Genomic DNA, 12,605 nt, shown 5'->3' with positions numbered 1-12,605 from the left:
AGGTCTACTGTGTCTGAGCTGGAGGTGTGATTGAGGGCTTAAATCACGGGTAGTAGTAGCATTTGGACAACTGTGGGCTAGACCTTAGTGAGGACCAAACATCACACCTTGTGGAGAATCTTTTTGCTGATACATTTGAATACGTTTTTTGGATTTGTGTGTCTGAGTAAGCCACTTCACAGTTTCATGAGAGTCAAGTCAATTAGTCACAGTGTAAATCATTGTCTTTAGTGTTATGATTAATAGAAACTCTATTCAAAGCTGCCAAAGTTGCACACTGTAGCCATGGTTACAGGTGTTGTTCTCGGCTGTCAAGACATTTGATGGGAAAGTGGCTCAGTTCACTCACTGTGATGACTGCAGTACAACTCATGATTCATCACTGCTGTGATTAATTGTTCTGGTCTCTCCCAAACAAAGACTCGACGTAGGCCATCTCACATTTCACTGCTTACAAAATAGACACCACTGGGACTCATTTTCAAGTGAAAAGGGAGACTGAAATGATTCCATGATAACTGAAGAGGCCAAAAGACACTCTGAGCCATAATGGCTTCAGGATGAGTCTCTTAATTAAAACTATTCTCCGTGTCCTGCATTAATGTTGTAGGGCACATGATGCCTCTGTATTCCCACGGAGCAGGAGACTTACCTTCAATAAGCAGACAGTGGTTATTAAAGAAGAGGAGCTGCAGCACCATATGCATTGGCCGGGATTAAGATCTCTGTGCCAGATGATATTAGATTCTCCAGCAGGGGAATAAGAGTGATAGCACTGACATTATTTAAAACAGACATTTGCATATAAGTCCTCTTTTAGTGGCCAGGGTGCAACTGAAAACCGTTTTAAATCTTGGAAAGAGACAGCTCCATTAGGACCATGGCAACTCATCAAGGCCTTCATTGTGTTGGAGGAGAATGTACAATTTAAAGTTTGGCACACGCCTGAACCTCTCTCCGTAAACCTCAATGTGGTCCTTTTGCTTTCCAAATGTAGATATTTATTTATTCTATTTGAAAATAGAGAGTAGGGGTCATCCAAAGAGTTGTCAGTTAGAGATGAGAGGAAGCCCAATGTCTAAAGCAAAGCCTGGGGAATACATTTTACTTCTGATGCTAAGATTGAGTTTGACATGATTTGGAAATGTAATTTCGATGTGTTGGTCGAGGTTTAAATCCTAAGTTTGAGATGCTTTAAAATGTTTGATATATTTTTTTATTAATTTGGTCAAGGAATATCAAGTAAATATTTTGAAATCCTCACATTTAATGTTGACTCTGGCTTAAGAAGATGATTCCACTGAGGGAATTTAAGGCTCTAGAGCCATAATAAATCATTGTAGAGTTAAGACATCCTTGATGACTTGACCCAGAGGCACCAGACAAAAAAGAGGGACTGTACGTGCTGGAATCAGTCAGCACAGTTTCATCAGACAAATGAACCCTTCATCAAACACTATAGCCTCTGGTTTAAGACTGAAGATAGGCCTTTAAAGGTTTTTTTTTAAAGATTTCCTAGACCAAGACAGCTGCTGCGGAGTCAATATAAACTCACAGTCGATTTATTAGGTACATCTGCTCATTTATGCAAATATTTTATCAGTCATTCACAGGTAGGAAGTCTTTTCACTATTGGATTGGAGACTAGTCTAGGTGAAGTGCTGAAAATCAAACCAAGGATCATAACAAGGACAATATGTGTTAATTTATTTGGCATGGTATGTTTCAGATGGACTGGTTTCATTCAATCACAAACTGCTGATTTGCCCTTGTTTTACTTGCAACCATTGCTGAAGTTCATGAAGAATTGGATGAAAAAACGCAAAAATGCCCTGACAAACACATCTGACCAGAAACTTGAAGATTTAGAGTGTCTATGTGATGCTATAGTGTGAATATGGGCAGTGTGAGGAGTGTGAATATGCCTCAAAGAATGACTGTAGCTCAGGAGACTGTACTGAGCTGTTTTTCAAGAAAAAGCACCCCCCATTGGGGGAAAAATGAAGTGCAAAAAACAGCAGATTCTTGAGTGCCAACTTGAGGCTGACTGAGAAAGCCAAGGAATCCCAATTAGGTCCCATGTTTAAATGCAAAGTTTGACAGCAGAAAAAAACATTGTTGCAGCTTGGTTCAAAAAATGGGTTTGGTCTCTAGAGCTCATTTCTTTGTTGGTAAAAACTGTATGGGGTCAGTTGTTTTGTAACTCATCCATTTGGTGACATTTAGGCTAGACTGATGCATACATTGGCATAATAAGGAATAAATAAGGAATGGGCTGAGTTGACTGACAGGCAGTTGCATTGTAGCTGTTTGCCAGGTGTTCCTCCTCAACTCTACCTCATTACCTACCGCTCGATTGATCGGAAGTTAGGTGAAGATAGCATTTCCAACATGGTGACAGCCATCATTGGGCCTCTTCAGGTGATGTCACTGACACTAAGTCCCTGTTTTATACAGTCTGTAGATAGAAAGTGAACCTCTTTTATCAAAAGAAGGGTGACTCTTTGCACAGGTTTGTTTTAGGATCATGCAACAACCTAATATCGAAGTGGGCTTTGACTAAAAAGAATTGAATAAGTTTAATATAAAGCGTAAAGAGTTTTTAAAGTAAACAATTTAAGAGCTTCTTTTATACTATGAAGGAGCATTGGACAGCTAATAAATACATTAAATCCAATCAGCTGCATAAATGGGGATATTTGGAGACTTGATTTGAGAAGATAAAGATCATGCATGTACTGTACTGAGGCAGTATAACACTTTTTACACACTGTTTTACTTAGCCCATATTCTGCCCTTTTTGGGGTTCGTATATTTAATCTATGTATCTACTTTTGTACGTTCACAATAGCTAAAGTTTGAAAAAAGTGTCTGTTTTCATGAACTGCTCCTCCTTGCTCCCTCTACGCTCTGAGTCCGTCAGCTACACTCTGTTGAGCCCACACTGTTAGACCCCACGTGGGCCAAGTCTGCTCTGATTGGTCTGCCGATCCGCTCTGTCGTTATTGGTCAGTTGTTCAGCGCGCTTCTCAGAAATTTCAACATGAGCTGCTGGGCTTGCCACAACGAGCCAATGGGCTTAGCTCAGTGATCTCACACTGACAATGACGCCGCACTGACACATTTTTATCGAGGGGGGCTAGAACCGAGCGTTACATGCAGCTAATGCTACAGCTAACAGGAGGACGTAGGAGAAGCTGCGTTTCCGTGGACTTTGAATTTTTGCAAATAGATGTGCCTCAACATGCACAGGACACTTGGAAAACACACTAAAGGACAGAAAAAGCATAATATGGGACCTTTAAAACAATTATAGCTACGCCTCTTATCGGTCTGTTTCCACACATGAAAGTAGTTTCATTTGCTTAAATAGATTGAATATGATACAAGTAAAAGGACTTTTCACACATATTAAGGAAGTCTGTAGTGGAATACATATGGTACCAGATGAAATGAAAAGTTAATTAGATGTTAACACACATGCAGCACTGTCATGTATCAGTCATGTAGCATCATTAGCTCCATGCAGCAGGATGCATTTAATTGGATGCTCGAGCAGAGATAATTTGTAGTCCTCTAATTTTTTCTGGTCAGTGGATTATTTGAATTCAAACAGCATCAGATGTTGTCGGCTCAGCTTATCAGGGGACTGACACGGAGGAGCCTTGTAAACAAACTGATTGACCATTTCAAACAGTCCATCCTCCAATCAGAACAGATTCAGGGTCCTCATTAATGGCTCTGAGTAATCACATTTAAGCAGCTCCTGAAACACTTCATTTTCTGCCATCAAATCCCAGCTCAGCCGGGCTGTCATTCCCTCCATATATTGGATTTCTCATCTACCTTTTCAGTATAAACAGCCAACAGCACAGGCAAATCTGGAAGCATGTCAAGCAACACAATTAAGACTGAAATGTCATCCTGACATTGAGTTTAAAAACGTTTCTTGTAAAGACAGTTTTTAATATTAACCCCCCTGTTTCTGCCTTCTTTATAACAGGTCAACCTGGTTTTGGATGACGGCCGGTCTTTGGGTCTGATGATCCGAGGGGGTGCAGAATACGCTTTGGGAATTTACATCACCGGAGTAGACCAAGGATCAGCAGCAGAGTGTGGAGGACTCAAGGTATCAGCTCAGTCTTTCTTTCTACCACAGTGTCACACTCACACAGTCTCACTTTGATTCAACATACAAAATCTATTTTCAACTTACAAAAGCACCGATTCCTGAGTGGGAAGACGTTTCTTTCCCCTGCTGTCTTTAGGAGCCGATCAGAGCACGGGGTTCAGGTACAAAGCAGCTGGTTGGGTTTTAATAGAGTATAAAAAGAGTGCAGGGCAGCATACAGGGATCAGGGCATAGCAGCACGGGCTTGGCTATGATAAGATCTCTCTGACTGATGGGCCTGCAGCTTGTTTTCTTTAAAGGATTAGATTTCCTTTTCACATCTACTGTTTGCTTGTGAAACTCTGAGCAGTCATGAAATTTCCTTCAAAAGCCTCTGTCACAGTGACATGACCACACAATAACACTTTTCTTTATTTTAAATGATCATGCTTCTGACTACTTAAGGGCATGCTTCCAGCTGTTTTTTGCTCTTTTATTTCAACATATGGGCTGTCAGAAGTGCTTCAAGGTTTTTGAACAAATTTAAAAAAAAGTAACAAAAGCCATTTGTTGGCTTTGTTGTGCTGTGACTTTACAGCCTTTAAATTGGACATCAAGTCCTGAAAAGCAATCAATGTTGCTGTCAACAGATAAGCTCTTAAAATGTTTAAGATTTTTCCCCCTTTTTGAACTTCTCTTGGTAATGGTTGCATTCCCTTTGAAAGGAGGCAGTTAGTAATAAAGACATGAATGAATTGTGAAGATATATTGAGGTTCAGGGTTGATAATATAAATTATGACAAAATACAAAGTGTATCTTTTGAAAACAGCTTTAGTGTCCCCCAGTTATTAACAATAAGCACTGAGTTCAAAAACAGCCCCCTGCTGTTGTTTAGTATGAACTGAAAGATAATAATTTTCTTTTCTTAACATCGATGGCACTGGATGCTTGTGTTCCTTTGAACGGCTGAGATATTTTGTTAATTACATTTTAAACCAGCTGTCAAACTTTAAACAGACAAAAAACTGTTGGAAGAGAAAGATGCATATATGTATAGACAAATTTATCCCAGTATCCACGGCCGACATTCAGACCAACACTGTGATCGATCAATCACAGCAGTCTGGCATGTGCTACCTCTGAGCTTCTTTCAGCATTTCTTTGTGCTCCACCAGGTTGTAAACAAACGTCTGTATTGAAAACACATGGTTCAATTAAAAAAAATTAGAAAAATCATTCAGGTTGTTTTACAGAAAAAACTTTACATGCTGATGACCAAAGTACAGTAGGACTCAGTAGAAATCAATGACCGTTATTCTACCTTTATGCAAGCCTAAAAAGCTTTCCAATCATCACCTATGTTTACTTACTTTATAAAAGCTTGTATAGCTACAGGCAGCTCTTGGAAGGTACAAGAATTCAAATATATGATGTTTTTATCTTGACATGCAATGAAAGATTTTTTCTTTAATTAAAGTCACTTCAGTTTGGAAAAATTATTAAATCCTGCAGAATTTTGAATTAAATGCAGAGGCTGCACAATGATGATGTCATTGGGCTGGGATTGGTTGATTTTAATAATCCAGGATGGCAATATGGGCTGTAGATCTGAAAGCATGTTTTACTTGGCATGTGAGAGAGGGTACAGGAAGAAACTCAATACCTGTTTTCATAATGATCGAAATGCAGATCAGTGACAATTCCCTAATTTCTTTTAATTTATGGAGGGCTTCTTTACATAAGCGAGGGATTTCTTCCTTAGCAGAGTTCATTTACTTCATTGATTAATCCAAGAATTAGAGTGACATAAGGCTATATTAATTTTCCCTATTTGCAGTTTTTTATTTTTTCTGCCCTCTCTCTTGGTGTTACTTCAGCCTCCTTTTGCACCATCTACCTTCAGTATTAAATCTCACTGACCTGTTTCAAAATGTAGGACAGATACACAATGTAGACAATACAAAATGTTGTGCGCACGTATCTTTTCAGTTTCAGGCAGGAAGGCATCCTTAGAGAGCACAGATTTGGCTGGTTTGCTTACCGGTATGTGTTTGTCACGGTGACATGGCAACGGAGGAGAGTGAGGATGGACGTCTCCTCCCCTGAGCCCTTCATCTCATGCCTGTTAGTGATCAGCCTGTCAAGCAGCCAATTACACAGTCACCTATTACAGGGCCCACACAGGCGCACACAATTAGAACAGCATCTCAATGTGGAGTCTTATTAGAAACCAGTGAGGCTTTTTTATTATTAGAGGAGGGGAAGGAAAAGATCGGAGGTAGAAAAGGCTTTTATAGGTGATATCAAAGTTTCTTATATTGTTATTATTTTATTTTTTGCAGCTTTACCTACCTCAAGGTCTTTTTTTTTTATTTCTTGTGTTTTGAAAACTGTGTGGCTCAGGATTTTCAGAGCTCACACAGCTTCTTTTTTGCCCCAGTTTCCCCCCTTTTTCTCTGTTAGGCACCGTAGTATTTGGAGCAGAAATTCATCATTATGAAAAACTGGAATGTTTTAAAAGGAAGTAGAAATTTCAACACTAGTACACACATTCATACTTGAGTCCAGGCTTCGATGAATGTAACAAAGATCTAAATAAAGTACATGTATCTGCCTGGTGAGATGTGTTGCACCTGTTTTTTAAATCTAGGGTGTTGCTTTTGGACACGACTGGCTGTACAGGGGTAAACAGCAGGCACAGACTCGACAAAGTGTGGGGGAGGTCGAGAAAGAGTGAAAGAAGGGAGAGCGAGTACAGTCACAGACATCCTACCACATTCAGTCACCTAGTTTGCATTATGTGCACACTCCCTGTACACACATACAGGTAGGCAGGAAATTTGTATGACATCCAAACACTAGATCTCAGGTCATGGTATTTAAATCTTGTAGACAAGCCCCCCATTAAAATAGGTCAGGTGTGTGTCTGTAGAATATATCATATCCAAAAACCATCCCTGTTCACTTCAGCTGCACATTCACTGGAGTCTCTGGTATTGTGAGTGCTGAAGGCTACATCATTAAATATGTTTGCTGGAAAAATTTTCCAGTTGGATATCCATAAAATTCCCTTGAATTTATGAGCCCCAATGAACAAGTCTGAAAAAAATCTATTAAGCCACTACAGGTCCAGTTAGGTACTGTTTGAAACACCCAACATGTACATGATCTATGTAGATTAATGTTACTGTGTTTACTAAAGAAAACTGAACATATCATTTACTCTTACTAGATAACATCACAGTATTAATTACAGTTAATGTTGTATCTATTTAATGTGAAAAATGTGGAGCAGTAAAAGGAGATTCTTGTTTAATCAAAGCTTGAACTCCGTGTTGAATCTTACAACAGAAAAATGTCACCTTTGAAAGCTTCTTTGAAGGTGACCTTCAGTATTTTTCATTGGGAGATACTGTAAGGCCTTAGAGTTGCCAATTAATTTCACACCTACAGTAGAAGTTATTTCTGCTGCTAGTTTGACATCATCTGATAAGGATTATGGGAGTTGTAATCTTCATCCATAAAAAAACTACTAGGCCTACCGTTAACAGATTAGGAACCTTTTTTGAGTTTAATTCACATCACTTTTATTCATAAAAAGGAAAGAAGCTTAAGTATCTTTAGTTCATATTAAGAGGTTTTGAACTTCCTTGTACCTTATCATGTGTTATATCCTGTTATCGGGTGACAAAATGAAACAGTACAAATAAAATGATCGATTAAATGGGGTGTTAATATTTAAATTATGTTTGCACAGATCCATCAAACAGAAGACAGTGGGCCAGTTTGAGACTCTTTCATGTTTAAATGTTATATAGATACCTTTAGATAGTCAACTTCTTTCTGATCATTATAAGGAAGATGAGTTGACGCACTCTTTCAGTTGATATGGATAGTATCCATCTTTAACATAAGATTTAAAAATAAACCCACAAAAATATCTTTTTAACCCACAGGGCACCACATACCTTGATTTTCTATATTATTCAAACTATTTCAACACATGGCGATACTTTTGTTGTTAGCAGCTTGTAAAATAATTTAGTTCCACTTCTACAATATCAGTGTATGCTGTATTTGTTTGATTTACATGTGGTTCATTTGTGGGCGTCATTGTTTTTAATTATATTAAGTTAGACAGAAATTAGTCTATGTTACTTTTAATGTATTGTTTCTTTAACATAAAGTAAAGACCTCAGTGAACAGTTCAGGGGGGATCTGTAGAGAAGAAACACTTGCCCACCCAGCTATGTATGAAGTCAAAACTACACTTTCAGAAAATGTGTTAAACATTAAAACGATGTTAATGTTGATTTATTCATGCCTTGTTGTCAGTGTTTCTATCTTTGCACCAGCAAATAGCAGCCCTGTTAACATTTGGATGACGAGGCTTCTGCCGTCTCCAGGGTTCAGCTCTCAGCAGGAGGACAAACTGCACTTATCTTAGATTTGACACATTTTCTTCTGCAAGTAGATCAGAGTGTGTGCTAAGAGAGGATCTATAGTGTTTGGTCATCTTAAACTTCATGACTTGCATGAGCTATTGGGTCCATGCATGGCTCGGCCTCTTAAGAGCCTTAATCAATTCCTCATGGCCTGGTTAAACATACATAGAATGTATTTTGTCTTTGGGGATGGATTTAAACTTTACTCTCCCGTAGAAAAGGCTTTAATGGAAAGTTTAACCCTTGATAAGACTTTTTGTGCAGGTATGATCTGTATCTCATTGGTAATCATCGTCTATTATTGTCTGATAGATAATACATGCCTCTGGGAATGGATGCAAATTTCTCAGTAATTCAGGTGAAGCCAGCAGTTTGCGTTAAACGACTTCCAGGTAAGTCTTCCTTTTCCATGTGTCATTTACCTCATTTCCTGGTCTGGAGTAGCTCTCTTTCTTTAATCTGTTTCAGTTCATCAACAGTACACGTTATACAACCACTTCACACAGGATTACTTCAGCGGTATGAGCCCAGAAATAAATCAGTTTATGTGTGATTGACTTGCAATTAACAGGGATTATGTTTGTTGAAATAAAAACAGCATTGTGCTGATTTATAAAAACTAAAGTGTTGAGCTTTGTCAGTTATATCCTCAAGAGGAGAAGAAGTGTTTTTCGCTGATTGGCTTTGTGACACTGAGTCGAGCAGCGTAAATGCTTGGATGGAGAACAGATTGTTAGCTTCACTTTTATGCAGATATCTGTTAATTTATACAAATCACTCATCGATGGGAGCTGGTATAAGCCATTAGAAACGTCCTGCCTGTTTTGTGTTTTCCACATGACTGTTTCTCCTGCCTACATCAACACCTGCTAATATGGATTGGATAATATAGCTCAGACTTCCTATGTAGTACAACAGGCTGTTTCGAAACGGCAAAGGTACAATGAGTCATTCAAAATGAGTCATTATTAGAATTTGGAATAGTTGTGTAATTCTATGTAAAGCTATGCAAGTGCAACACTGACAAAACTAGTAAATGATTCATCATTCATACAATAATCAATCCAAAAAATACCACTTTATTTTATTAATGTTGAAGATTACTCCTTTCCTCTTTTATTTATATCATTTTCATTTCAGTATCATAAGAAATTGGCTGCTTGTCGGACTTTGACCATCTGAAAGCCTCTTGATTAATCAGCAGCTGGTTTTAAAGGGCCAGTTCACCTAGGACTCAAACTCTTCAAGAGGCCCCATTACAGGGGGACAATAAGTCCCACCCCTACATTTTTTCATTTTTATTTAAAACTCACGTCCCTACAGTATGTGTCCTGTGAGGTAGGAAGTATTTAATACCTCTGTTCTGAGGGTATGGTGCTCTCTATCTGGTAATCCTTGAAGGGGCTTGTCTAAGTGGACCTACTCATTAAACATTTACAACTCTGAGTGAAAAGATTTTTCTGAATGCATAATTAATGCAATGAGACGTCTATGGGTTGCAGAATACAGTTTGAGTTAGATCATTGTCCTCTTTTGAATCTGTTGGCCAACAGGATTGTTCCATAGTGATCCATTAGGTTTTTAAGCTACTGCAAACAGGAAAAGGAAAACAAACATCTGGTGCAAAGGCCAAATAAGGAAATAAAGTTTTTAGAAATATTCACAAAAAAAAGGCATTTACCAAAAACACTAAGGAATAGAATGGCGTTCGGGCAGGCCGTCCACCAACGATCCAGAGTTGTGGCTGCTAACTGCTCTGCTAATGTTAGCATAAGGGATATGCATGTGGTACTGTTGATGTTTTTCATACTGTTGTGAAATCTTGACTTTGAAGTTTGATTGGTGGTGGGCACTGTCCTTGGTACTGAAATCATGCTGCTGCCCTTTTTTTTGATTATGACATGTACTGGTTGTTCCCCAGTAGCAAAGGCCAGGGACAATTATGATAACAGTCTTGAAAAATCACCAAAAAAGCCCGTATTGTTAAAACTTTTTTTTCATGATATTTAATGACTTATGCCCTGACGGAGTCAAAATGAACCTGGACCTTTATTTAGTTACTAAAGAATGATTTATAGGGGCGCGCTGGTAGCGCAATGGTTAGGGCGCACGCCCCATGCATCAAGGCTGTCATCTCGAGAAGGCCTGGGTTCACTTCCACCCATGGCCTCTCTCCACATGTCATTTGCCACTCTTTCTCCTTGGTTTCCAACTCTATTCACTGTCCTCTCTCTGCATTAAAGGCACAAAAGCCCAAAAATAAATCTTTTAAAAAAAAAAGAATGATTTATAAAGACCTTGATATTTATAGTACAAACCATTTTATTGCTCTATATGACAAATTCCAAGGAACTAGGTCACATGTTTTCCTGCTCATCAGGAGCTATTGACTGCACCTGTGATGTTCTCTCTCAGCTGATGGCTGATGACAATCAGCTGGGCTGGGAGGCTATATTGGGAGGTTGGGGTTTCCCATCTCAGTTGTGTGTCTCCAGAGAATCGATACCATCAGTTGGCTTTCTGTATTTTCAGTTCAAGTAAAAATCTAAGTCGAGTGTGTGATTGAATTGATGTTTTTCTTCTAGCCACCTTCTATTCCACCCTATTCCAGAGACTAGCACTTCTCTTTTGTTTTGGCTCCAATGTTGTGTTTGTCTATAATTATGATAGAATCAGTGGGAGGCTTAGGGGGGCTATGCTCCTTCTGCTACCTTTCTCAAATCCAAGGCCTACTGTTTTTGTACCCTTTTGTGACCAGTACAATGTTTGTTAGTTCCCTAACTCACGACCCCTATCCACCCAGGTGTTGTTTCTTGGGTAACGATCGCTAACCTTTTTCAATCATGCACAAATGCAGGGCTAATGGCTAAATGCTGTGGCTAAATTGGTAGAGTCTGTCCTCTTTCCACCAAAAGGTCGGGGGAATTCGATCCCCAGCTCCTGCAGCCACAGACACTTAACCCCAAGTTGCTCCCACTGCTTCGATGGTGGTGTATGAGTGAGTATGAGTATTATGGTAGTGTGTGAATGGGTGACTGTGACCTCTCATGTCAAAGCTCTTTGAGTCGTCAGAAGACTAGAAAAGTGCTATACAAGCTCAAGTCCATTTTCCATTTTCCATGCAAGCAGTCCTTAATTGAAGTTTCCTGTTTGTAATAACTTGGTGTGATCCGTTGTGCATCCAAAATAATGTTACAAACATCCTCAGGTCATGAACTTACAATCCAAAACTTCTCTGATTGTCAGTTGCTCAGCAGGAGAGGATGTTTGCTTATAACTGTCCCAGTTTGTGGTGCTTACGCTTCAGCTCTTCACCCCGCAGCGCACTATCTTCACTATCATTGTGCATGCTCTGGTATTCATCTGGCTGGTATGACTATGATGGATGGCTTCTATTGCTCCTGGGTTTCTATAATCATCACACCACCAAGATGTCATATTCTTGCCCTTCAGAGCTTGAGAAAATGAAAGCTGCGCTGTGTAAATGTTACCCTACCACTCCGCTCTCCTGCAGCCCCACTCCTCCTCTTTTGATGGGAAGCCTCGTAAAATCCTTTCTTGTTGAATGTTGGCATGCACGTAGCATTAATGTGGCTCTGCAGCAGGAACGCACAATGACAATGACCGAGGCACATATTGACAGAAGTGTGGTCCTCATGGTATGTGTGTAAATGCCTTTAAGTAACTGTGTAGGTTCAAATATCTCAGGGACAGACTTTGTCCAGTCACCAAACTCCCCCGCATCACCCAGCCTACTCACTCTTATCTATAGAGTGAAAGGTCAGCCCTGCCCAGTGCCCTTCTGCTGACATCTGCCTGTTTCTTTTAAATTAAATTAAAACCCAGGCTAAAAGGTCATGCCTACTGTGTGTCAACACCTGAAGGTATCCAGAGAGGACACAGTGCAACAGTGAAATTCTGTAACAGCGTTTTACTGCCTCTTTTCCCTGTTGTTGTGGCTTCATCAAGCGTTTGCCGAACTCAAAATTAAGGTGATCAAGCTAATGGCTGCAGGTTATAGGTTAGAATAAATGTATTCTGCTTTACT

At 39.4% G+C, this 12,605-nt stretch overlaps 1 protein-coding gene across 4 annotated transcripts in view; it reads left to right on the top strand.

The window, feature by feature from the left end:
• Nucleotides 1–12,605, top strand: part of whrna (whirlin a) — a 129,420-nt gene that overhangs the window by 65,063 nt on the left and 51,752 nt on the right. For all 4 annotated transcript variants that reach the window (XM_065965865.1, XM_065965864.1, XM_065965863.1 and 1 more), the window contains exon 3: nucleotides 4,004–4,129. In XM_065965865.1, coding sequence (XP_065821937.1) covers nucleotides 4,004–4,129 — 126 coding nt within the window. The remainder of the gene's footprint in view (nucleotides 1–4,003; nucleotides 4,130–12,605) is intronic.

The sequence above is a fragment of the Labrus bergylta genome, chromosome 17 (genome assembly GCF_963930695.1).
Source record: "Labrus bergylta chromosome 17, fLabBer1.1, whole genome shotgun sequence".
In the NCBI taxonomy this organism is placed as follows: domain Eukaryota; kingdom Metazoa; phylum Chordata; class Actinopteri; order Labriformes; family Labridae; genus Labrus; species Labrus bergylta.
The sequence above is the reverse complement of the archived record's forward strand: the minus strand, read 5'-3'. Positions and strand labels throughout refer to the sequence as shown.